This window comes from Somniosus microcephalus, chromosome 3, assembly GCF_052327205.1.
Source record: "Somniosus microcephalus isolate GS21.2 chromosome 3, FLI_Smic_1.0, whole genome shotgun sequence".
Lineage (NCBI taxonomy): Eukaryota > Metazoa > Chordata > Chondrichthyes > Squaliformes > Somniosidae > Somniosus > Somniosus microcephalus.
Genome location: NC_140989.1, coordinates 32,657,602 through 32,684,764, shown reverse-complemented (window position 1 = coordinate 32,684,764; position 27,163 = coordinate 32,657,602). Strand labels below are relative to the sequence as shown.

Below are 27,163 nucleotides of genomic sequence, written 5' to 3'. Positions count from 1 at the left end.
TTTTTAACCTCACTCATTCTTCAAGACCTCAAAAATCCTTACCTCCCTCAGTCTTTCTTTCCTTCTACAATCTTCAAACTTTTAAAATCTAAACTTATCCACCCAATCACTGCCTCCTGATTCATCTCATCTCTTCCCAACATTGATGTTGTCCTCTACTATGGGCCTTAACCCGTCTCCCGGTTTTCCCAATTAAAGAATAAAAATCTAGTGGACCAGCCAAAATCACAGAAATTTGTTTGGCAGCGGAGGCTGGAGTTTGAATTGTAACCTTCTGTAGATGGTCATCCAGTGACTTGGTGCCAGAGACAGAAGGCCACTTACATTACCTTACTTCTGTTCCGCATCAGCACGACAAAATATTTTCGTAAAAATGGGACAGAAATCTGTATTTTGAAAACTGGAAAAAAAACTTAAAAAACAATGTTTCCTTGATAGTAGAATTATTGAAGCAACGTTGCTGCTACTATTTCGGTTTCTCAATCCATACCCTATTTAATCATTTTTAAGTGGACTCTTGGCTTTCTTGGCGATTCTCTTTAAATAAAGTAAAGCAAGCTATTTAGACACCCTGCCAATTCAGCTGGATATGTCTGGAATAAGATTGGCGTGTTTTGATATTGAATTTGATCTCAAGGACAAGTAGTAACAGACTGGGGTGTATGCAATATCTAATACATTGCTTTTGGAGCTAGACTGTTCAGTTCATGGCAAGTCAAGTCTCTGTATGGTACAGGAAACTTTGGTTTATCCAGAGGTTAACTGTCTGGAACGCTCGAGCCACCGGCAAAAATCAGGAGCTGTTTCGTTAGCTTTTTTTTCCAACCAGTCAGGCTCTGCAAGGTCTCGCTGAAGCTGTTGCTAAGCTACAGAGACGCTTGCAAGGTACGGCCGACTGTTTAGAAGCTGAGCAACAGGGTTTGTTGCCAGATACGGAGCTCAAAATCTCCGTATGTTTCAACATTAGCGCTGGTTTGTCCGGCAGTTTTGATGGGACGGCAACAGCTCGGTCCCGTCAGTGCCGGATATCACAAAGTTTCCTGTATGTAGGTGTATTTGTATTAAAGATCACCTTGTAAAGCACTTCAAACCAATTATCCTTCTTGGTATGTTATAAATGGGATAGTATGTTTAAGAGTTATCACTGCAGTTTCCATATTTCAGACAGACACGCACGCACGTGAATATATGGTGGTTCTCTCATTCTGCGCCGTAGCTTTGGCAGAAGAGCCACTAAAACCTCAGAAAAACGATGTAAACACTATTTATACTGTTTTCCCCAGGTTTTCCTTAGCTCTTCCAAGGAATGAAAGCAGACAAGTGGGAGAATCCGCATACGCACACACATGTGCACACATACCAATATATATTATACATACATACACACACACACAAATATCTATTATACATATACACATAGTAGGTATACCCAGTTGCTCTAAAATCATTGGCTGACCTAAAACAATTAACTAATGTTCAACAAAATAAGAGGAATGACGGGAGAAAATTTACATGTAATAATTTTAGTTTCTGCAAAATGCACAAGTTGGTCAACAGCAGAATGAGAGATACAGATAAACCAATCACAAAACCAATCTGACATGGCCATTACTGCAATTAAACCCATGTACACATTTTAATGCAATCCCACCAAGCGACTGCAATGTTAAAAAGGAGCTCCAACACTTGAGGAACGTTGCTTACATAGCACAATGCAGGACATCCTTGGCTTCAAGGACCACAGGTCAAAATAAACAGAGACAAAGAGGGTTTTACGTTGCAGAATTTATTTTCTGTAGATAAGTTCTTACTAGCCTACCGAAAATTTCAATAGTTAGGTGTTTAAAAAGACAACAGTTGCATAATTTACAAAGTAAAACACTTACAGCCTGTACACATACAATTTAATCATCCATGCATATTATACATGGATCCCCACCCCTGCCCGAGAACATATCCTGCACACCAGCCGTCTTAAGTATTTACAGAGCAACAGAGTTACCGACATGTTCTTTACATTCTCCCAAAGAACAGGTCAGTAGGCAGAAACATAGGAAAACATAATCTTTAGAGAACAGTTAACGTGGCAAAGAAACTGTGCAAATCTGCATTAATCTCTTGTGTAAATCTGATGAAAACAAACCTGTGGGACAGACCAAATTGGAAGGGTTTTTTTGAACAAAAAAAGAACACGGACAAGTTTCACCGGATGAAGTTTACCAGGTTAAAAATGCTATGCAGGCTGGTGCAGGCAACTAACCATCACTTACAGGCCCCAACCGTCCTCATCTTCAAGGATACATATTTGCTGAATTCTGCAAGATTGGGAAAGTGACATGCGTACTGGTCCAGCGTTACAAATAGTACTGAAGTGTTCTTCTGCGCGAGTGCCAGTGCTGGGAAAGATTCGAATTTTTTGCAATTAAAAAAAAAAGTATACACAGGAGGCTTGTTAAAACTTGGAATACTCTACCAGAAGCTGAATCCGTAATAGCTTTTAAAACGGAAGTGGAAAAATATTTTTAAAATAAAAAAAGCTATGGGGAAAAGGCAGGGGAATGGGACTAAGTGGATAGCTCCTTCAGAGAGCTGGCACAGGCACGATGGGCTGTAAAATTTGACGATCTTAATGATTTTGAGCTGTTGTGGTTCAACACTGAACTGGGAGCACAAAAGAGCGAATGGGAAGGATTGGACAACACCACAAGCTTGGAAAGCAAATCAGTTGTTACAAAGTTAGAAGGAAAAAGGCCTATTTAAATTGGGACTTTCCCAATACATTCAATAGTTCAACATTGACCAGTGATTTGTCCATACAAAAAGGTACATATTCCACAAATGATTCATAAACTGGAAACTTTTAAGTGACTAAGTTATGTTGAATTGCCAATATTTTCCTCTCTCTCTCTCCCCTTGGTGAAACTCTGCATTGAATTCTGAATCACATTTCCACCCTCCTTTTACCTTCACTTCCTAGTTTGAGTTTCTCACCGCCATCAAACAGCACTTTGACATCAGTAAAACACCAAACAATGGGGGCCAAAAAACACTGAAGGACTACTGTATCGGGCAGGGGGAAGCAGAGACTCATTTGAATCCTTTCTAAAGGATCAAGTGCTGCCGACATCTCACCGGCAACCTGAAATATTGCCTTCTTGGAAGAACCCCCACCACTACTACCTGTGTCATTTTGAAATTTGCAGTACATTGTTATTTAGGATTTTAATAATTAACGAGTGTATTGTTCCCAGTAATCAACTGTTGACAATCATTCAGTTTATGCTGGTCATTAATCCTTCAATGCAAATGTTATTATGCTTCAATGGCATGCAGCACTCTGCTCGCTAACATCTGTCCTGACTGCTGGTGCCAGCAAAACGAAATAACAGAATTAAATTAAACCTCCCCCACGAACGACACACCAGATACCCCCACAGTTTGATCTCCACCTTGTAATCATTCCTGGTTACTAGCATAAAAGAGGGGGTCAGTTACCTTTCTGGAGAAACAGAAAGTGTGGGTGGAACAGAATTTTTAAAGAAATAAAATAGTACAATTTGCTTCTTCCTTGCACATGACCTTGAGCAAGAATCATTGAAATAAATCTGTCTGCGACAAACACATGATCCCTTTGGTCACACGTATTGACCCTCTAATCCACTGCCTATAGTCTGAAAATTATTGCAATTTGTGTCACTTGTACCATAATTAGGTTTTGCACCATTTCCCACAGTAAAAGCTCAAAAAAGGTCAATACAGCAACTGCAGAATAAAGCGAGGAAATGATAGTCAACCCCAGCCTGAGAAACCAATGTCAGAGGGGTCTGGCCAAAAAACAATCACAAACTCCTACATTCTTCCAAAGTATAGGGAATAATTTTTCATTTAGTTTGATTCAATGTTATTAATTTAATAAAAACATTCAGCAATTCGGGCTAGATTAAAAAAAAACTCCAATGTACATCTAAAAATCAAACAAGTGCCAGTAAGTTATATTGAATCTCAATATGTCAGAGCAATGAATTCTTAACACTTATTGACAGCAGATTACTAAACCATCCCCGAATAAAATGAAATGTATAAGGTTTTTGAATGTTGAATGCAGTTTCAACAAGTTACTTTTGAAATAACTCCCACATCGAAAATCAGAGCGTGTGCTTCCCTACATTTCTGACAGATACAAACAATACTAATTTTGGTATTTGAAGACCCAACATGTCCAGATCTCAACTCGCTGAAGTTAACTCTGGGGATAGCAAGCTCCTCTTGGCAAGACCAATCCTAAAACAGCTGGATCATCAACTCTCTTGACTTGCCGATCCCAATCCATTTAACTGCAAGCACAAAAGCATTATTGTATTAGAGGACACATCAGCTCTGCTCAAGTTAACACATTTTAACACGGAATGAATCTAGAGCAACAAAGAGAATGGAGAAAGAATTTGCATTTATATAGCGCATTTCACAACCTCAGTACACCCCAGATGGCTTTACAATCAATGAAGTACATTTTGAAGTGCAGTCACTCTCGTAATGTAGGGTACATTGCAGCCAATTTGCACACAGCAAGATCCCACAAACAGCAATGTGATTACTGACCAGATTATCTATTTTATCAATGCTGGTTGAGGGTTAGATATTGGCCAGGACCAGGATATCGGGGGGGAGGCCATGGAGGGATTTGAAAACAAGGATGAGAATTTTGAAATTGAGGCGCTGCTTAACTGGGAGCCAATGTAGGTCAAACAGTGTGGTTCAGCCTCAGACAGATGTTAGGGAGGGGGATGGAGTCAGTGGCTAGGGAACGGAGTTTGTGGCAGGGACCAAAAACAATGGCTTCGGTCTTCCCAATATTTAATTGGAGAAAATTTATCCTCATCCAGAACGGACAAGCAGTCTGACAATTTAGAGACCGTGGAGGGGTCGAGAGAAGTGGTGGTGAGGTAGAGCTGGATGTCATAGAAACATAGAAGATAGGAGCAGGAGTAGGCCATTCGGCCCCTCGAGCCTGTTCCGCCATTTAATGAGATCATGGCTGATCATCCAAATTCAGTACCCTGTCTCTGCTTTCTCCCCATATCCCTTGATCCCTTTAGACTTAAGAAATATATCTAACTCCTTCTTGAATATATTTAATGAATTGGCCTCAACTGCCTTTTGTGGTAGAGAATTCCACAGGTTCACACCTCTCTCTGGGTGAAGAAATTCCTCCTCATCTCTGTCCTAAATGGCTTACCCCTTATCTTTAGACTGTGAACCCTGGTTCTGGACTCCCCCGCCATCAGGAACATCCTTCCTGCATCTAGTCTGTCTAGTCCTGTTAGAATTTTATAACTTTCAATGAGATCCCCTCTCATTCTTCTAAACTCCAGCGAATATAAGCCCAATCGACCCAATCTCCCTTCATAAGTCATTCCTGCCATCTCAGGTATCAGCCTGGTGAATCTTTGCTGCACTCCCTCCAATGGCAAGAACATCCTTCCTCAGATAAAGCGACCAAAACTGCACACAATACTCAAGGTGTGGTCTCACCAAGGCCCTGTACAACTGCAGCAAGACATCCTTGCTCCTGTACTTGAATCCTCTCGCTAGGAAGGCCAACATACCATTTGCCTTCTTAACCACCTGCTGCACCTGCATGCTTACCTTCAGGGACTGGTGCACAAGGACACCCAGGTCTCGTTGCACTTCCCCTTCTCCCAATCTATTGCCGTTCAGATAATAGTCTGCCTACCTGTTTTTGCCACCAAAGTGGATAACCTCGCATTTATCCACATTATACTGCATCTGCCATGCATCTGCCCAATCACCCAACCTGTCGAAATCATACTGGAGTTTCTCAGCATCCTCCTCACAGCACACACGCCCACCCAGCTTTGTGTCAGCTGCAAACTTGGAGATATTACATCTAGTTCCCTCATCTAGATGATTTATATATAGTGAATAGCTGGGGTCCTAGCACCGATCCCTGCGGTACCCCACTAGTCACTGCCTGCCACTCGGAAAAAGACCCGTTTATTCCAACTCTTTGCTTCCTGTCTGCCAACCAGTTCTGTCATTAGCATACATGTGGAAAATGACACTGTTTTCGGATGATGTCACCAAGGGGCAGCATGTAGAGGAGAAATAGGAGGGGGCCAAGAATAGATCCTTGGGGGTCCAGAGGCAACGATGCAGGAGCGGGAAGAGAAGCCATTGCAGGTGATTCTCTGGCTACGATTAGATAGATAAGAATGGAACCAGGCGAGTGCAGCCCCACCCAGCTGGATGACAGTGGAGAGGCGTTGGAGAATGATGGCGTGGTCAACCGTGTCAAAGGCTGCAGACAAGTCAAGGAGGATGAGGAGGGATAAGCTTACCTTTGTCACAGTCACAAAAGATGGTAAAAAAGAGAAAGGGAGGCGAAATAAATCAGTGATCTTGTTCTTTGCAAAGAGCACACTGGGAAAGAGGGACGTTGGCAGCACGGTGGCATAGTGGTTAGCACTGTTGCCTCACAGCGCCAGGGACCCGGGTTCAAATCCGGCCTCGGGTGACTGTGCAAACTCCACACAGACATTCTCCCAGTGTTTGCGTGGGTTTCCTCCGGGTGCTCCGGTTTCCTCCCACAGTCCAAAGATGTGCGGGTTAGGTTGATTGGCCATGATAAAAAAAAATTGACCCTTAATGTTAGGGGGGATTAAATACGTGGGGTTACGGGGATAGGGCTTGGGTGGGATGGCTGTCGGTGTAGGGACCGGGTGCTAGGGTTTGGATGATCAGCCATGATCTCGTTGAATGGCGGAGCAGGCTCGAAGGGCCGAATGGCCTACTCCTGCTCCTATCCTAGCTTCTATGTTTGGAAAACATGGTTTTGCTGTAAAACCATCATTGGGATTTAAAATAAAAATCCCTGAAATCCCTCTGGTTGAAATCCTGGCAGTTTTGCTGGGATTGCACCTAGACAGCACCCAGTAGCACTGACACCACTAGCGTGTGCTGGAGGGCACAAGCAGGTGTAAGCACCAGCGAGGGGGAATTACCTCATGCCTGTCCTGGACCACAGTGGTGGGGGCCCACCTACACCCTCACGCAGCCTGGGATTCCTCCACTTGCTCAGCGTAGCAGCTGCCACTTATACACTAGGCCCCTTTCCAGACTTGGGTTCAAGAATTCCTGGCTGAGGGAGTCCCCATTCATGGCTCTTCCCTGTCCGTCATTTGCCTTGTAAGGGGCTGACGGAAGTTTTCCCCTTATACGGCAGAGGAAACTCCGAGACGCATTGGATCGCCTCCATTTTCCTTTTGGGGGGGGGGGGGGGGGGGGGGCGTGGTTCTGCTGGTCTTCTGCTGGAGCTACAATGGGAGACTGAAGTAAGCCCCTCTCGCTCCCTGCGAATCTCAGCCCAATGATATTTAAGCTGAAGACGCTTCTCAATATAATGGACTAAGCAAGCCAGCTGTTAGCAATTACTTCAATACATACTTAAAAATATATTGCTTGCATTAAATTATAATTCTTGGAAGAAACTTCCAACAGCATTGGGCCAGAAATTCGGGTCGGAGGCTTCCCGCGGGTGCAAGCCCCCGATCTGCACTTACCTAGCGCGCCTGCCGTTGTGTTGTGGGCCCGCGTTTTTAACGGGGCTAAAAATAAACTCACCTTTCTTTAAAGTATTTAAAAATAATAAACCTGTGGAAATTTTTTAAAATTTTACTTAATTCACCACTTACCTTGTTAAAAGCAGGCCTTGCGACTGCTTTTTAAACGCGCAGCTGCTGGAGACTTACCCTCCCGGTGAAACCTATAAAAAAAAAAATCGGAAGTTCCAGGCGTACGCGCTGGACCTCCGAACTCCTTCCGTCAAGGGAACGGAAGTTCCGGTTTCCAGCGCATGCACAAAACCGGCACTTTCGTTGGCCCGACACGTGAGTACACAGCGCGTACTCACCCACGGGGACCCGAATTTCTGGCCCATTATTGTGTCTTTCAGTAATTTGAGGGCTGTAATACTGGGTGATTGCGACACTTACCAGGCACGTCAAGGTGTCCTTCGATAAACTGGACATAGTTCTGTGCATTTGCAGGCAGATCTTCGAATGTCCTCGATTTTGCTGTGCTGGTGCTCCAGCCAGGCAGAGACACATACTGAACTTCCACCTTGTTCAAGACCTCTTGGTTAGCTGGGAGACAATTGACACACGTAATCATCATTAATGGAAAACCCGCATAGCAATTATTATTATTTTTTTTGTTGAAAAAGGTCCTCGTAACATTTCAATGAATATGTATTTTTCAGTTTGCAAAGTTGGACATTAGTGCCACTCAAAAGAGCACAATCTTCCAGAGACTGATTGCAGTCAAGAGTCAAAACTGCTTCGCATTCCAGTTTCCTTTCTTTGTGAAAAGCCTTGCATTTGCTCAGCACCTCCTACAGATGGCATGGTGGAGTTCTGGGACATACTGCATGAACAACCACCAAACATCATTTCCGATTTCAACTTCGGCAGCAGTAGAATTCCAAAGCAGCTTCAACGCCTCAGCTCATCTGCTGCTGAAACCCATATCCCAAGCCTCTGTCCCCTCCAGACTCAACTATTCCAATGCACTCCTGGCCGGCCTCCCATCTTCCTTGCTCCGCAAACGTCAGCTCAGCCCACACTCTGCTGCCTGTATCCTATCCCGCACCAAGTCCCGCTCACCTATTGCTCCTGAACAAGTGGGACTCGGTTCAACATCTTATCGGGGAACGGCACCTCGACAATGCAGCAGTCCCCCACTCTGCTGCCTGTATCCTATCCCGCACCAAGTCCCGCTCACCTATTGCCCCTGAACAAGTGGGACTCAGTTCAACATCTTATCGGGGAACGGCACCTCGACAATGCAGCAGTCCCTCGGTACTACACCGGGATGCCAGCCTAAATTCTGCGCTCGAGTTGTGATGATCTGGAATGCGCTGCCTGAAAGGGTGGCGGAAGCAGATTCAATAGTAACTTTCCAAAGGGAATTGGATAAATACTTGGGAAGAGGGAAAAAAAAATTGCAGGGCTATGGGGAAAGAAAAAAGAGTGGGATTAATCGGATAGCTCTTTCAAAGAGCTGGCACAGGCACGATGGACCGAATGGCCTTGTCCTGTGCTGTATCATTCTATGAGGCCTTGGTGTGGGGCTCAAACCCACAACTTGAAGCAAGAGTGCTGATAACTGAAGTTGTGTTGACACACAGATCCATTAAAAAAAACCTTAAGAAGGTAATATTGCTTCAAACGCCAAAAAGTTGTAATAAACAGCGAGACTGAAGCCAAATAAATCCTAAACCACACAGCGTATTTACATTCACTTACCTGGAAAATGTGGTATTACTTTCTCATCAACCTTGTAGGCCACTCCGACTTTAATCTCTGTGAATACATCCAGGATGTCCAGTTTGGTAAGTGCTAAACTACACAAGGAATAAACCAGAAAACAGAGTATTAAAATCTTACTTAGGCAAACTAATCTTAATTTAAATAAGCCAGCAAGCTTCTCTTCATTAAGTTAAAAGCCGTTTAGAACCAGCTGCACTTCAGCCTAAATTAATTACTAAATTTATTTCAATAAATTCTGCACAATCTTGATCTTTAAAGTCTGCCAAGTTTCCAAAAGAGAGAAAAAAGTCCCCAGCGAAATTACTTACGCAGTAAATCCATTGATCATGTGAGCATACTTGAGCAAGACAAGATCCAGCCAGCCACACCTCCTCTTTCGACCCGTGGTGACCCCCACTTCCGATCCTCGTGACTGCAGCAATTCACCAATATCCTACAAATTGCGACAGAACACATCACAGCAACAGGCCATTTATAAGTGGGGCAAATAACAACAGAAAATGCTGGAAAAACTCAGCAGGCCAGGCAACATCTGTGGAGAGAGAAATAGAGTCAACGTTTCGGGTCGAAACCCTTTGTCAAGACTGAAAAAGCACAGGAAATGAAACCGATTAAAAGGCCAGGCTGGGAGAGAACAAGAGAGAAGTGAAGAGACATTAAGAGGTATTCAAAACGAGACGAGATGGTGATAGGACTAGTGGAGACAAAAGACGGCTCTAGATTAGGTGTGAAATGCGCTGGCAGAATGGGAGACAGCTGCCATGCGGGAGAGAAAAAAAAGTGGGGCACGTTGGTGCTATCTCAAACAGAGAGCATTCAATGAAATGCAGTCCTGACACCTGCATCATTCCCTCACTCCCTCACCCCCCCAACCACCAAGTGCTTTAACTTAACATAAGAAAATAAAAAAGGTCAACACGGCAAGGGGAGATCCGACATCCTGTAAGGGTCACGGAGGGTGCCTAAAACATCGCATGAAGCAACGATGTATGCTTTAGTACACAGTAGACTCTAAATAGAGGCATCGTGATGAAGGGTAAATGCACGATGGACAATGTCTTCTTAGTAATGAGGACGTTACTCCAGACATGAAAAGTCTACTCTTTGTGCGCCTGGGACTGTATACCATTATATCCTGAAGTGAAGAGAGATCACATTTCTGTGACCACAGCCTCAGTCACACTGCAGTGGATGGTCTCAAGCACGTAGAGAGTAGATTTATTCTCCATTGTTATCAATACACTAATACTTTTAATGCCACTTCCAGAATCAGCATGAAATACAGAAAATACACAGTCCATTTCAGTTAATTCAAGGTCACTTTTTAAAATTCAATGTCTCAAGTTAATTTCTAATTTGAATTAAGCGACTTTAGACATAAAACAGGAGTTTAATGCTAATTTAGTTATAATCTCCAAAAAGATTGTTCTGTAAAATCTGCAGACAGCCGAGCAACATAACAAGATGGCATTTAATGAAGTGGTAGGAAATAGATTCTACAAGCAATTTTCCCCGATCTCTCACTGGGGCGACAGGAAGAGGACAAGAGCTGTCCTCAGCACCCATGGGTGAGACAGGGGGAAAAGTTCGGCGAGGTTTGCATGCCTAATGATTATCCACCAACCCACTCCTGGCAGTATACGTGTGGGGTTGTTGGGCAAGGACCAGGGTAGATAAGGCTTTTGCCAGTCGAACAGCCTGCTAACACTAGTCAACTAGTGGAGATTTGGGTGAGGTACGAGAGGATTCCCACCATCCTTCGAACCATCCCCCCCAGCAAGGAGAAGAGAGTGGGAGAGAAGGCACGAGAGGAAAGAAGTCAACTGCCAACTGTTGAATGTGTTATGGCTTGTACAAAAACCTTCAGCAAAGATGCTAGGCCATCTGACTGTTCAAATGATAATGTCTCTGTTCAGATTACTTCAACATATAAAATTACAACAGGGGGTTTGGGGAGATGGAAGTGATGAAATGCATGAGTTACAGTGGCCCGTTACTTGAAGACTTACGTTATCTTGTTCTGTCGGGAAAGCACCGATTCCAACCCTTGTTGTGTAGGCTTTCACTACTCCGTACACTTCGCCAACATTCTGAGGCGGGATTCCCAGTCCTGTGCACACACCACCCACTGTGCAGTTCGACGAAGTCACAAAAGGATAAGTACCTTTGAAGGAAAAAAATAAAGTACATTTCTGTCTTCTACAGTACAGGTAGAACGTCCCGAATCCGGCAACCTTGGGACCGAGGCCGAGCCGGTTTTTGTGTTTTTCCAGACTTCGGAACGTGTTTCTGATGTCCGAAGTCCGGAAACACCCGAGCCCAGGTTGCGAAATTTCAAGACTTCAGACATCAGAAACAGGTGCAGAGTCCGGAAATGCCTGGGCCCAGGTTCCGGTTTTTGGTAAGCCTCCCTCAGGGTGTCCAGATTCCGGACCCCGGCCACCAATCGTCCTGGAGTCCGGATCATTCCGGATTTGGGATGCTCAACCTGTATTACAATTCAGCTGTGCACACCACAAATGGTCATTATGACTTTTAACATTTAATGTGGATATACAACTACTTCCACAAAACAACAAGACCGCACTTCAAACGTAATACATTGGCTGCGAAATGCTTTGGGACGTGAAAGACGCTATATAAATGTAAGTACTTCCTAGTAAATGGCATTTTACGATTTCCCCGTGGCGCCTATTTAGCAGATACCTTTTGAAACCCATTTTTTTGGGGGGTCAATTTTGCCCTCTTTAAATGGAAGAATGTTAATGCTGGGGAATGGAAAAAATTTCCAATTCAAGAGCCCAGTGCCAGCATCAAGCCCTCCAGGTCAAGCAAAGCAGTTGAACAGCTCCCTCTACTCTGCCCCCACCAATGTCCTTTAGCCCCAAATCTCTCCCTGCTGTATTTTCCGCATCAGCCATCCCGTGGCATCCGATTGGGATTGCCAATTTAGAGGCAGTTTCTTGGTGTGGGCTCATCCCAGTCGCAACTGGTTTGAGCCGGTCTAAACTCACTTCAACTGGGACCCTTACAACCCACGGACAGAGGAATCCTTTATCAGTCTGCGCTAGATTTGAACACAAGTCCCAGAGGTTAAAGGCCGGGGATACATTTCTTAATATGCATTGCCACGCCACTGTCCTCTCCACTTGCTGGATGGTTGCCTGCCAATCACAAAGCTGAAACACAGAGGGTGCCAAGTATAATATTACACCAATGGAAGGGACCCATGCCAGAAAAACGTTAACCATGTACTGAATGGCTGGTATGAAGCATACTTCTATAGCGACAGGTTTGCTTAGCTCTTAACTACGTGACGGAACGGTTTAATTATAAGGCAGTGCAGGCTAGCCCCTGAACAAAATTGAGATAACTGAAATAGAGATCTGGAGGTAGCAGTTTGAATTCAGACACATTGGGATCGATTTTCCTTAAGCTGTCGGAAGGAGGTGGGACTACAACTTTCGTGTTTTAGTCCCGCCTACATCGACGTTCGGCCAATCCGCGTGATTTTCCCTTGATTGACCTTGTTGAGTCCGCCCAGTGGGCTCAGCAGGCCAATTAAGGGCCACCCGGCAACAGGTGACGTCACAGACTGAAATTTCATCTGTCAAGAGTTCTTGACAGATGAAATATCAGTGTTTCACAGCTGTTTGAAGCTGTCAAACACTGACAGTCTGACTTCTAACCTGAGTCCTTCTACACAGACTCAGTTAGAAATCTCACCGGCAATGAAAGCTGAAGGCTGTCACTTTTGACAGATCGCAGCCATTTTGCTTTCAGTGCCGGCTGAGTGATGGACTCCCGAAACCTAGAGGAAGAAAGGCTGTTAAGGTAAGTACAGGTAATTTAAACTTCTTTACACACATTAGAAACATAGAAGATAGGAGCAGGAGACACACCAAACACACTTACCTTTGCACTTATGCACCCATCACTCACCTGAACACCGACATCGCGACTTCAACCCGCCTGCTCTAACCTGGCGTGGTTTGGAGCCGTCGGGAATCCCACACGACACCCCTCAAAATAGGGATTAGGCTAAAAACTGCCTGTTAACTACCTGTTAACAGGCAGTTAATTGGCACTAATCCCTTCCCGCCTCAGGTCGGCGGGTCCCAGTGCGGGGCGGGTACCCGCCTCCTGTGAAACTTACGTGGAGGCGGGTTTTGGGCGGGATGGTGTCGGGACCCCCGAATTCGGGATATCCCCCCCCCCCCCCCACACGCCTGAAACCCCGCCTGACGGCTCCAGGAAATTGTACCCCATTTATAGGCCTCTCACTCATTACAATGCATGGAGCCACAGGTGTTTTACAAGGTTGTATCACCTGGAAAAAAACAAGTTAGAGGAGGAGAGAAAAAAAAAGAAAAAACTGAAGTTTTTAAATAAATCCACCCGATGCCCAAGACCATAACGTAAATCTCTAAACTACCAAATGTACTTCCATATTGCTGTCCCCAAATCTCAGTCTTTTCACAAACTTTCCTGCAAAGCTGTGCCTTGTGACGGTGCTGCTGTGGAATTCATAACAGGGGAGGAAGACAGACAGACAGAGAGGTATCCACACTATTTCAGTAATGATGTAGAGACACATCACACAATGACCAGAGCATGGGAAGTGAAATCTCACATCACAGGTAGAACTTGCGGTCAACCAGCTCTTTTAAGAACTTGGTGTATTTTACGGACATTTAATGGAATCTTACCAAAGTCGATATCCAACAAAGCTGCATTCGCTCCTTCAACCAGAATCTTCTTTTCTGGGCCATGTAAAGCTTCGTACATGAAATAGACTCCATCTCTTACCATAGGCTTGATTCGCTCCACGTATCCCTGCAGATAAGATCAATTGTCAGTGAGTGTCTGTATATCAATCACTGCTGGTGTCCAACATACTCAATCAGCTCTTTTTGCATTACTGAGATCATATCGAGAACACAAAACTTCCTGTTTCCAAGCCTATTTGTTATACTTAACTCAGACTGGCTCATGCTTCCCATGTGCAACTCTAGCTCCGGGTAACTTTAGCTCCCGACTGACAGCTCCAAGCGAGATGATGCGGTTCTGCACAATGCCACCTGCCTGGAGCCCGCCGAACAATCGAGCATTTCGGCTCTTCCCACCCTGATGAGAGTGGCCTTTCCCTCCTCCTGAGTCCATGTTACCACTCCCACCTGCTGCTTGTCCTCACTCCATTTCAAGAACCACTGCCTTTCCCCACAGCTGCCCACCCCTCCGAACCCAGAAATAGCATATTGCTAAGTTTGTGTCTTGTGACCTAGGAACCGGGTTTGAATTCTTTAAAGCATCTACTGGGCTGTAAAGTGGTAAGAGTGCAGTGGGAGCTTTAAAGAATTGGAAGCTGGTTTACCAGGTTGCAGCCAGGAACTCAGCTACATCCCCCGGGAATGCAGCTCTATCCCCGCGAATGCAGCTATATATTTTTTTAAAAATTAGTTCCTGGGATTTGGGCGTCGCTGGCAAGGCCAGTAATTGTTGACCATCCCTAATTGCTCTGGAGAAGGTGGTGGTGAGCCGCCTCCTTGAACCGCTGCAGTCTGTGAGGTGATGGTACTCTCAGTGCCGTTAGGGAGGGAGTTCCAGGATTTTGACCCAGCGACAATGAAGGAATGGCGATATACTTCCAAGTCAGGATGGTCATAGAGTCATACAGCACAGAAAGAGGCCCTTCGGCCCATCGTGTCTGCGCCGTCCATCAAGCCCTGTCCAATCTAATCCCATTTTCCAGCATTTGGTCCATAGCCTTGTATGCAATGGCATTTCAAGTGCTCATCCAAATGCTTCTTGAATGTTGTGAGGGTTCCTTCCTCTACCACCCTTTCAGGCAGCGAGTTCCAGACTCCAACCACCCTCTGGGTGAAAAAGTTCCTCCTCAAATCCCCTCTAAACCTCCTGCCCCTTACCTTGAATCTATGCCCCCTTGTTATTGACCCCCCTACTAAAGGGGAAAAGTTCCTCTTTATCTACCCTATCTATGCCCCTCATCATTTTGTACACCTCAATCAGGTCCCCCCTCAGCCTTCTTTGCTCCAAGGAAAACAACCCCAGCCTGTCCAGCCTCTCTTCATAGCTGAGGCGCTCCATCCCAGGTAACATCCTGGTGAATCTTCTCTGCACCCTCTCCAAAGCAATCACATCCTTCCTATAGTGAGGTGACCAGAACTGCACACAGTACTCCAGCTGTGGCCTCACCAGCATTTTGTACAGCTCCATCATAACCTCCCTGCTCTTATACTCTATGCCTCGGCTAATGAAGGCAAGTATCCCATATGCCTTTTTAACCACCTTATCTACCTGTTCCGCTGCCTTCAGGGATCTATGTACATGTACACCAAGGTCCCTCTGTACTTCCTAGGGTCCTACCACTCATTGTGTATTCCCTTGCCTTATTTGTCCGTCCAAAATGCATCACCTCGCACTTTTCAGGGCTAAATTCCATTTGCCACTTTTCCGCCCATCTGACCAACCCGTTTATATCGTCCTGTAGCCTGAGGCTTTCCTCCTCGCAATTTACCACCCCACCAATTTTCGTGTCATCTGCGAACTTACTGATCATACCTTTTACATTCTCCTCCAAATCATTTATGTAGATCACAAACAGCAAGGGACCCAGCACCGATCCCCAAGGTACCCCACTGGACACAGGCCTCCAGTCACAAAAGCAACCTTCGACCATCACCCTCTGCCTCCTGCCACTCAGCCAGTTTAGGATCCAACATGCCAAGGCACCCTGGATCCCATGGGCTCTTACCTTCTTGACCAGTCTCCTATGCGGGACTTTGTCAAAAGCCTTACTGAAGTCCATGTATACCACATCCACAGCATTTCCTTCATCCACACACCTAGTCACCCCCTCGAAAAATTCAATCAGATTGGTCAGACATGATTTACCCTTGACAAAGCCATGCTGACTATCCCCGATTAATCCTTGCCTCTCCAAGTGGAGACTAATTTTATCCCTCTCAATCTTTTCCAATAATTTCCCTACCACAGATGTTAGGCTCACTGGCCTGTAATTCCCTGGTTTATCCCTGCTACCCTTCTTGAATAATGGTACTATGTTAGCTGTTCTCCAGTCCTCTGGTACATCCCCTGTGGCCAGAGAGGTTCTGAAAATTTGTGTCAGAGCCCCTGCAATCTCCTCCTTTGCCTCACACAGCAGCCTGGGATACATCTCGTCCGGGCCTGGGGATTTATCCACTTTTTGGCCTGCTAAAACCGCTAGTACCTCTTCCCTCTCGATGCTAATATGTTCAAGTATATCACAGTCCCCTTGCCCGATTTCTATGTCTACATCGTCTTTCTCCATAGTGAACATAGATGCAAAAAATTCATTTAAAACCCCGCCTACATCATCTGGCTCTACACACAGATTGCCACTTTGGTCCCTAATGGGCCCTACCCTTTCCCTGGTTATCCTCTTGCCCTTAATATACTTATAAAACATCTTAGGATTTTCCTTTATTTTGCTCGCCAGTGTTATTTCATGGCCCCTCCTCGCTCTCCTAATTTCTTTTTTAAGTATGCCCCTGCACTTTTTATACTCCTCTAGGGCTTCCTCCGTCTTTAGTCTTTTGTAACTGCCAAAAGCCCCCCTTTTTTTCCTAATGCATTTTTGTATATCCCTCGTCATCCAAGGTTCCCTTTGCTTGTTGGTCCCACCCTTGACCTTTACGGGAACATGTTGGCGTTGTACTCTCTCTATTTCCCTTCTGAAAGTCTCCCACTGCTTTGATGTGGATTTTTCTATAAGTATCTGCTCCCAGTCCACTTTTGCCAGATCCTGCCTTATCGTATTAAAATCGGCCTTCCCCCAATTTAGAACCCTTATTTCCGGGCCGTCTTTGTCTTTTTCCATGACCACCTTAAATCTCACCGAATTATGGTCACTGTCGCCAAAATGCTCTCCTACTGACACTTCCACCACTTGCCCGGCTACATTCCCTAGAATTAGGTCCAGTACCGCCCCCTCTCTTGTAGGACTTTCTACATGTTGGCTCAAAAAGCTCTCCTGGATGCACTTTAAGAATTCTGCACCCTCTAAGCCTTTCACACTCTGACTATCCCAATTTATATTGGGGAAGTTGAAATCCCCCACTATTATTACCCTATTATTTTCGCACTTCTCTGAGATTTGCCTACATATCTGTTCCTCTATCTCCCCCTGACTGTTCGGGGGCCTATAGTACACTCCCAGCAAAGTGCTTGCCCCCTTTTTGTTTTTAAGTTCTACCCATATGGCCTCATTAGAGGAACCCGCTAATATATCATCCCTCCTTACAGCAGTAATTGACTCCTTAATTAATATTGCAACACCCCCTCCCCTTTTACACCCCCCTCTGTCTCGCCTGAAGATTCTATACCCCGGAATATTGAGCTGCCAGTCCTGACCCTCCCTCAACCATGTCTCCGTGATAGCAACAATATCGTACTCCCATGTGTTCAACAACTTCAGTTCATCCACCTTATTTGCAAGACTCCTTGCATTAAAATAAATGCCTTCCAGCCTTGCCATATTGCCTTTTGCCTTCACATATTTGCTCTGCCTTCCCAGCTGACTTGTTTTTTCCTTCGTATTTGGCTGTAAATCACCCCCTACTATAGCTCCACTCTGTATCCCATCTCCCTGCCAAGTTAGTTTAAACCCCCCCCAACAGTGCTAGCAAACCTTCCCGCAAGGATATTGGTCCCCCTCTGGTTCAGGTGTAAACCGTCCGACTTGTACAAGTCCCACCTTTCCCAGAAGCAGACCCAGTGATCCAGGAAACTAAAGCTCTCCCTCCTGCACCATCCCTTTAGCCACGCATTCATCTGTTCTATCTTCCTATTCCTATACTCACTAGCACGTGGCACCGGGAGTAATCCAGAGATTACAACCTTTGAGGTCCTGCTCGTTAATCTTCTATCCAGCTCCCTAAATTCTTGCTGCAGGACCTCATCCCTCTTTTTACCTATGTCGTTGGTACCAATGTGGACCACGACCTCTGGCTGTTCGCCCTCCCCCTCCAGAATGCCCTGCAGCCGCTCAGTGACATCATTGACCCTAGCACCAGGGAGGCAACAAACCATCCTGGATTCACGTCTACGGCCACAGAAACGCCTATCTGTTCCCCTAACTATAGAATCCCCTACCACTAATGCTTTCCCACTCTTTTCCCTCCCTTTTTGGGCAGCAGGAGCACCCCCAGTGCCAGGAAGTTGGCTGCTGCCGCCTTCCCCCGATAAGTCATCCCCCCCAACAGTATCCAAAGCGGTAAACCGTGTGACTTGGAGGTGAACTTGGAGGTGGTGGTGTTCCCATGCGCCTGCTGCTCATGTCCTTCTAGGTGGAAGAGGTCGCGGGTTTGGGAGGTGCTGTCGAAGAAGCCTTGGCGAGTTGCTGCAGTGCATCTTGTAGATGGTACACACTGCAGACATGGTACACCGGTGGTGGAGGGAGTGAATATTTAAAGGTGGTGGATGGGGTGCCAATCAAGCGTGCTACTTTGTCCTGGATGGTGTCGAGCTTCTTCAGTGTTGTTGGAGCTGCACTCATCCAGGTAAGTGGAGAGTATTCCATCACACTCGTGCCTTGTAGATGGTAGAAAGGCTTTGGGGAGTCAGAAGGTGACACACTCGCTGCAGAATACCCAGCCTCTGACCTGCCCTTGTAGCCACAGTATTTATGTGGCTGGTCCAGTTATGTTTCTGGTCAATGGTGACCTCCAGGATGTTGATGGTGGGGGATTTGGCGATGGTAATGCCATTGAATGTCATGGGGCAGTGGTTAAACTCTCGCTTGTTGGAGATAATCATTGCCTGGCACTTCTGTGGTGCGAATGTTACCAGCCACTTATCAGCCCAAGCCTGAATGTCATCCAGGTCTTTCTACATGCGGGCATGGACTGCTTCATTATCGGAGGAATTGTGAATGGAACTGAACACTGTGCAATCATCAGCGAACCTCCCCACTTCTGACCTTATGATGGAGGGAAGGTCATTGATGAACCTTGGGAAGGATATATTGGCCTTGGAGGGAGTGTAGCGTAGGTTTGCCAGAATGATACCCATACTTCAAAGGTTAAGTTACGAGGAGAGATTACACAAACTAGGGTTGTATTCCCTTGAGTTTAGAAGGTTAAGGGTGATGTGATCGAAGTTTTCAAGATATTTAGGGGAACAGATAGGGTAGAGAGAAACTATTTCTGCTGGTTGGAGATTCTAGGACTAGGAGGCATAGTCTAAAACTTAGAGCCAGACCTTTCAGGAGTGAAATTAGGAAACACTTCTACACACAAAGGGTGGTAGAAGTTTGGAAATCTCTTCCGCAAACGGCAATTGATGCTAGATCAATCGTTAGTTTTAAATCAGAGATTGATAGTTTTCTGTTAACCAAAGGTATTAAGGGATATGGAGTTAGGTCACAGATCAGCCATGATCTCATTGAATGGCAGAGCAAGCTCGAGGGGCTGAATGGCCTACTCCTGTTCCTATGAAGCAGCTGAAGATGGTTGGGACTAGGACACTGCCCTGAGGAACTCTTGCAGCGATGTCCTGGGGCTGAGCTGATTGGCTTCCAACAACCACCTTCCTTTGTGTTAGGTATGGATCCAGCCAGTGGAGAGTTTCCCCCCTGATTCCCATCGAGTTCAATTTTACTCGGTCAATGCTGTCTTGATGTCCATGGCAGTCACTCTACACTCACCTCTGGAATTCAGCTCTTTTGTCCATGTTTGGACCAAGGCTGTAATGAGGTCTGGGGCAGAGTTCCTGGAGGAACCGAAACTGAGCATCGGTGAGCAGGTTATTGGTGCGAGTAGACTGATGGGGCAGAAATTGGCCGGATTAGATTTGCCTTGCTTTTTGTGGACAGGACATACCGGGGCAGTTTTCCACATTGTCGGATAGATGCCAGTGTTGTAGCTGTACTGGAACAGCTTGGCTAGAGGCGCGGCTAGTTCTGGAGCACAAATCTTCAGCACAACAGCCGGGATGTTGTCGGGGCCCATAGCCTTTGCTGTATCCAGTGCGCTCAGCCGTTCCTTGAGATCACGTGGAGTGAATCGAATTGGCTGAAGACTGGCTTCTGTGACGGTGGGGACCTCAGGAGGAGACCGAGATAGATCATCCATTTGGCACTTCTGGCTTAAGATGGTTGCAAATGCTTTAGCCTTGTCTTTTGCAATTGTGTGCTGGGCTCCGCCATCATTGAGGATGGGGATGTTTATGGAGCCTCCTCCTCCGGTTAATTGTTTAATTGTCCACCCCCATTCACGATTGGATGTGGCACGACTGCAAAGCTTTGATCTGATCAGTTGGTTGTGGGATTGCTTAGCTCTGTCTATAGCATGTTGCTCCCGCTGTTTAGCATGCTGCTTCTGCTGTTTAGCATGCATGTAGTCTTGTGTTGCAGCTTTCCCGTAAGTGGCACCTCATTTTTGGCACGCCTGATGCTGCTCCTGGCATGCTCTTCTGCACTCTCACCACCTGCCGTAGGCCCAGACTGGCAGCTATGTCCTTCAAGACTCGGCCAGCTCGGTTAGTAGTGGTGCTACCGAGCCACTCTTGGTGATGGACATTGAAGTCCCCCACCCAGAGTACATTCTGTGCCCTTGCTACCCTCAGTGCTTCTTCCAAGTGGTGTTCAACATGGAGGAGTACGGATTAATCAGCTGAGGGAGGGTGGTAGGTGGTAATCAGCAAAAGGTTCCCTTGCCTATGCTTGACCTGATGTCATCAGACTTCATGGGGTCCGGAGTCAATGTTGAGGACTTCCAAGGCCACTCGCTCCAGACTGTATACCACTGTGCCGCCACCTCTGGTGGGTCTGTCGTCGGTGGGACAGGACATACCCAAAGATGGTGACGGAGGCGTCTGGGACATTGGCTGAAAGGTATGCTTCTGTGAGCGTGACTATATCAGGCTGTTGCTTGTCTAGTCTGTGGGACAGCGCTCCCAATTTTGGTACAAGTCCCCAGATGTTGGCGAGGAAGACTTTGCAGGGTCAACTGAGCTGGGTGTGCCATTACCGTTTCCGAAGCCGGTGCCTAGGTCAATGCCAGGTGGTTCATCCGGTTTTATTCTTATTATTGTTTTCCGTAGCGGTTTTGAACAACTGAGCGACTTGCTGGGCCATTTCAGAGGGCAGTTAAGAGTCAACCACATTGCTGTGGGTCTGGAGTCACATATAGGCCAGACCAGGTAAGGGCGGCAGATTTCCTTCCCTAAAGGGCATTAGTGAACCAGATGGGTTTTTATGACAATCTGGTAGTTTCATGGTCACCATTACTGATACTAGCTTTTTATTCCAGATTTATTTAATTAACTGAATTTAAATTCTCCAGCGGTCAGTGTGGGATGTGAACTCATTAGTCCAGGCCTCTGGATTACTAGTACAGTAACATAACCACTATGCTACTGTACTGGTATATCCCCGGGAACGCAGCTATATCCCTGGGAACGCGGCTATACCACCATTCTGGAAACAGGCTGCAGACTGCCTGACCTAAGATAACTACTAGGCACTTGGTCTAAGCGTTAAACAAAGCTTTAATGAACTGTTTTACAACATGGAGGTCTAGTTGTGTCCTTCACTAGTTCCTGGTAATGTCCTGCGCAAGCTGGGCCCGTGCCAGAGTATTTACTCTCCCTGGACAGTGCCACCCATAGGCTGCTCAGTATTATTTCATAAGTCTTTCATGAATGACTGATTCGTGTCACTGCCCACAAGCAGGAGCAGTGCCAGTTACTTAAAGTACCCCTAAGGTAACTGCGGACCATTCAGTTCAAGCACGGAACACGATTCGTTCCTGTGGGAACTTGGCGTTAATAGGAATAGGACAAAGCAATTTTCTTGTCCACCTCCAAGAGTGGGGAGAGCTTTTAACTGCACCTTGGGGGTGGATCTGAAAACCAATATCTGAAGTTATTTTTCCCCATTAAGATTTTAGCTGTTGTAAGGTTAGTTTTTGCTAGATAGGGGGCTTGCATTGGGTGCAACAGGTGGGAAGGAACGATTAACTCCAAGAGCATGGCAGTACAGGTCTGTGGCCTGTGGCAGGAACAGTCTCAGTGGACTGCATGGCCTTTTCTTGTTGCATACTTAGTTAATCCCGCAGAGTGCAAACCCCTCGAGAAACAAAGTTTCCCTGCCAATCCAAATTGTAGAATGAAACCACAATTCACTTCCTAGTCGGCTGCACACAGACACTGCTAAAAAAAAACATTCCATTCAGTGTTCAACAACAAAACCTGGATTCCATCAACTTAACAAGTTGGCTGTGAAACCTGGAACACCAGTACTGGAACAAAACGACGCAAAATTCATGGGACAAAACTGTAGATAGTTGAGAGGGATGCAAACATTTTTATGGTGTTAATCCCTTTGCTTTATTTTGATATAAGTTACCTATAATGACATAATTGCATCCACTATAGTTTAAAATGTCAAATCAGTTTGAGTGTGAGCTTTGAAGATAATCTGCTTATCTCCATTAATTTGAACGGCATTGTCATGTTTGCAGGATTGCTGACTTAAGCTTTGAAAGGCACATTAAAACTAAGCCACGTTCTGAAAAAATTTTAACTTGCAAATCACAAAGTCGACCGTGTCACCCTGCAGTCGAGGGAAACCAGCTACACTAGATGTGGGTCCGATCCAGTTTGTGGGCCTCCTGACATCTTCGATAACTCTACATAATGGCATCATTTAAAACAAAATAGATTCTTCACACAATGCCACTGTGCACTAATCGAGCCAAGAGCAACAGACACACACTCACCCAACAGCTTTTTGTACAAGGATCTGCTATGTGGGTTTTTTTTGGGTGGGGCTGGTGGTAGAGGAGGATATTCAACTTTATAATCGTGCCTCAGCTGCACCAGATTCATGATGATGATGATGATTTGCGGTCTTCCATTTGTCCTAAACGGTTCTTGGATTATGATCAAAGGTTAGCCCATTGCTGTTGGGTGCTGGCAATGCCAAACATGTCAAAGCACAAAATAAAATAAAGCCAAGTTCTGATCAGTTTACCTTGAGCTTCTCCAGTTCCCCATCCACATCAACATCCAGAGTAGGATACATTGACATGTGCTGATTTGCCAAGACTTTAAACCTGAGGAAAATAAGTGCATTTTAAAAATGTGAAGCAATGCAATGGAATAAGCGTATGAACTTCCATGGATGAAAATTTGCAACAAGAGAATTCCCTCATTTTAAGGCCACCTCTACTTTTGAAATCCAGATGAGAATGAACTGTGAATGAGTACCTTTTTATTACTGGAGAAAAATATTTTTAATCTGGCGTTAGACTGCACTGGCCAAGTGACCTACGAGGATGCCATTTTGTAACAGTATGTGGACTCCTCATATAGATATAGGTGCATTTAAGGGGAGGCTAGATAAACAGATGAGGCAGAAGGGAATAGAGGGTTATGCTGAGAGAGTCAGATGAAGAATGATGGGAGGAGGCGCGAGTGGAGCATAATCACCAGCATGGACTGGTTGGGCCGAACGGCCTGTTTCTATGCCATATATTCTATGTAATCCTGTTTTGGGATGAAAGAGGTGGCCAGATTCTGCAGCTGCGCAGGCTGTGATATAGAGGCCCTCCAAATTCCTGGGCAACATTTTAAACGGATAAAACAATTGAAAAGAATGGGCTGTTCGAAGACAGAATGGCAATACAGATGGTTAACTGAGTTAAACTGGAAGGCTTCATTTTATATTGAAGTCACTGAAAATTAAAATTCATACAAGACCACCTTTTGAAAGTACTGTAGTCTCACTTGTCAAAAGCACCGACACATCCGGCCAGTACAAGCAGTCTTAGGCACTGCATTTTAAGAAACAATACCAGCACAGCACCTGTGTAGTACAACAGCTATTATAATCGATAGCACCAATTTTTATGCGGTTTGAAATTTCACAAGTTTTCCATTCAGCCTTACCACTTGCTTTATGGCCCCAATGCTCTGGGAGTCGGGAAGAATGCAAGTAGCGCATTTGTTGGATCAGCTGACTAGTTACTATACGCACAAGCAAACTGTGAAATGAGCAACCAACTAGATACTGTCAACAGTGGATTTCATGTGCATCATGTGCCGAAAGCTTATTTAAAATGCAATTTGTATAATTTTGCAAATCAGTACTCCAAACCCCAATTTACACCTTCTGATATCAGATATTTAGCTCGAACACAGCAAACAAAAGCTAAGCTGCAATTAGTAAACCACTAACGTTTAATGCATCGAGCTGAAGTACAACGGGGTTAACACTTATAACAGAAGCAATCTGTCTGGACAAATCGGGTAAAATGGACAAACCGTGACCACCTGAAGCAAGTAAGTGCACAGGATTGGTTGGTCTAATCAGAGAGCTTATGCAAATCTCCATACAAAGGGATAGCTGGTGAAACGGTGAGAAAATGATAAGGGCATGTGTTGAGGTAGCAAAGTACCAGAGTTCCCCCCAGAGGCACACTCCGACTGCGAAGCACACATCCTAGCAGCAGGTTACACAGTGGGATCTGGCAGGAAACCAAGACCTCGCAATCAGGGAATGGTGACTGGCATGGGCGCACCGTGACAGAAGAAAATACAAAAGTTACTTAATAAAAGGGCAGCTAATAAATCCCCTGCTGTTTCAGTCCCCAGTTTGATCACTGGTCTGCACTGAGGGTCCGCACCAAGGTCACTAGATAAAGACTGATGAAGGCGGTTCTTCGGCCCATCATAGTTCACCCATATAGAAAGGCCCTACTCTTCCCCCCTTATTGCAGCATCTATTGCTTCCTAAAAATGATTCCAGGGTGTCCCTTCTGCTACTCTATACTCTTTGTATGAAGAGCTTCCAGGCAGTGGTCCTAAATTTATTAACTTGACTCAGTGTCTCCTTTTCCTATTATTTGGTTTGAAGTAATATTCCAGATTTACCTTTTCCATTTCCTACCTTGCCCACCTCCAACATGCCCTCTGAGATTCCACTTTACAAGCCTGAAAAGTCCAAGTATTTCCAGTCTTTGTTCATAACTCAGACTCTGACACTGGCCAATAGCTTTATGCCTCTTCTCTGACCTGCTTGAATGTCTCCCTGGTGTCACTGTGATCTGAACTGGACACCATTCCCATGGTGTGATCTGGCCAGGTCTTTGTGAAAATGAACTTTTTCACACCATGCTAGTGATCATCAACTCATAAATCACCACCAATGCCTCACAGATCTCCTATGTCTGTTTTTCTTACTAGTTTGCAATAAATACCATCTAACTTTCGTTTTTAGCTTTTCTAGGACTTCCACCTCAAGATATTAATTCTACTTAGGTTATTGTGATTTGGGGAAGGCATGTTACTTGTGCTCTCCCTCGTGAATACTAGCCGACTTCATCCAGGTTTCTTATTCCCAATCGCTACCCAGTGACTCCCGGTAGGGACAGGATCGGGGCTCAGCTGCAATGCCCCTCCCCAAATTGGGGAATAGCTCATTGGCACCACCTAGAATCACACGCAAAGAATGGCCACATGGGCGAGCTGCTGGATGGCTGCCAGCCACCAATGGGACCAGATCCCAGAATCCATCACTCCCTTCAGGAGAGGTGGTGGAAAAAAAGCAGACTGGAAACGTCAATTTGGGCCGACAGCCAGAAAAAGCATTTAATTAAATGTGAAAGTAACTCAGGCACATTGTATTTCAGAACGTAGGCTGCGCACTAATACAACGGCATACATCAAAGCTGGAGTTTTTTGCTGACTGTGATGTAAATGACATTGATAAGACAGAAGAGAAGGGAACTAAAAATCAGTAATATGCATCAAGAAATTCAGCGATGATTGAAACTGCAGATTAACAGCAGCTATGCTTAAGAGACTGGTGCAGTCTGCCTTCAGGAAACAGTAGGGCAGAGGGACCAGGGGGCAGTTGTGGTTTCTGCGATGATATTTCACAAGCTCCTTCTTTAGATTCTCTCTCCGTTTGCATTTACGCAAACAGTCAAAAACAAAAAGCAGAACCGCACAAGTCATGGAGAAAAGGGACAGAGAATTCGATGTTTGGACATGGAATTCAGACCTGGGTTCCTGTTTTCAAGTAGTTTGTTCAGAACCAACCCTTAAATGGATGAAATTACATTATTTTGGACTACAATAATTAACAAAGAACTAAACAAGTGGGGCTATTCACACCCAATTATCTTGCAAACATCACTTCAATTACAGAAATAATAACAAAATGCTGGAAATACTCAACAAGTCAGGCTGCATCTGTGGAGAGAGGAAGGCAAGGTTAACATTTCAGGTCGATGACCTCTCATCAGAATATGATACGTTAACTGTACCTTTCCCTCTACATAGATGCTATTTGGCCTGCTGAATATTTCCAGCATTTTCTGTTTTTATTTCAGATTTCCAGCATCGCCAATGGTGGGGTAAAGGCGAGGAGGGATGCACATGGTCAGACTCATGATGTTACCAATGGACGCCATGTAGATGAGGAAGAGGAGGTGACCTAGGATGGATCCTTGTGGGACTCCAGAGGTGATGGTGCAGGAGTGGGAAGTGAAGACATTGCTGGAGACACTCTGGCTATGATTGGATCGGTAAGAGTGGACCCAAGCAATTTAAAGCAAAGGCACCTTTCTTAAATAAGTGTCACAATAATAGCACCAGAGATTCATTCCTAAATGAAGCTTTGAGTGGGTAGCTTTGAAAACTGTTATTTTCAGATAGTTCATAATACAAATTTAAAAGCAGGAATTCCAGGAATATATTCAATCATTTACATCTTCTGTTAAACATAAACACAGTATTTGTATTAT

At 45.3% G+C, this 27,163-nt stretch overlaps 1 protein-coding gene across 1 annotated transcript in view; it reads right to left on the bottom strand.

Annotated features, from left to right (window-relative positions):
* Window positions 1–1,770: 1,770 nt before the first annotated feature.
* Window positions 1,771–27,163, bottom strand: part of adss2 (adenylosuccinate synthase 2) — a 106,385-nt gene continuing 80,992 nt past the window's right edge. Inside the window, exons 7-13 of the mRNA XM_085979808.1 lie at window positions 23,386–23,467; window positions 14,057–14,183; window positions 11,357–11,511; window positions 9,656–9,780; window positions 9,324–9,421; window positions 8,013–8,162; window positions 1,771–4,334 (exon numbers count right to left, since the gene is read on the bottom strand). Coding sequence (XP_085835934.1) covers window positions 4,282–4,334; window positions 8,013–8,162; window positions 9,324–9,421; window positions 9,656–9,780; window positions 11,357–11,511; window positions 14,057–14,183; window positions 23,386–23,467 — 790 coding nt within the window. The 3' untranslated portion in view covers window positions 1,771–4,281. The remainder of the gene's footprint in view (window positions 4,335–8,012; window positions 8,163–9,323; window positions 9,422–9,655; window positions 9,781–11,356; window positions 11,512–14,056; window positions 14,184–23,385; window positions 23,468–27,163) is intronic.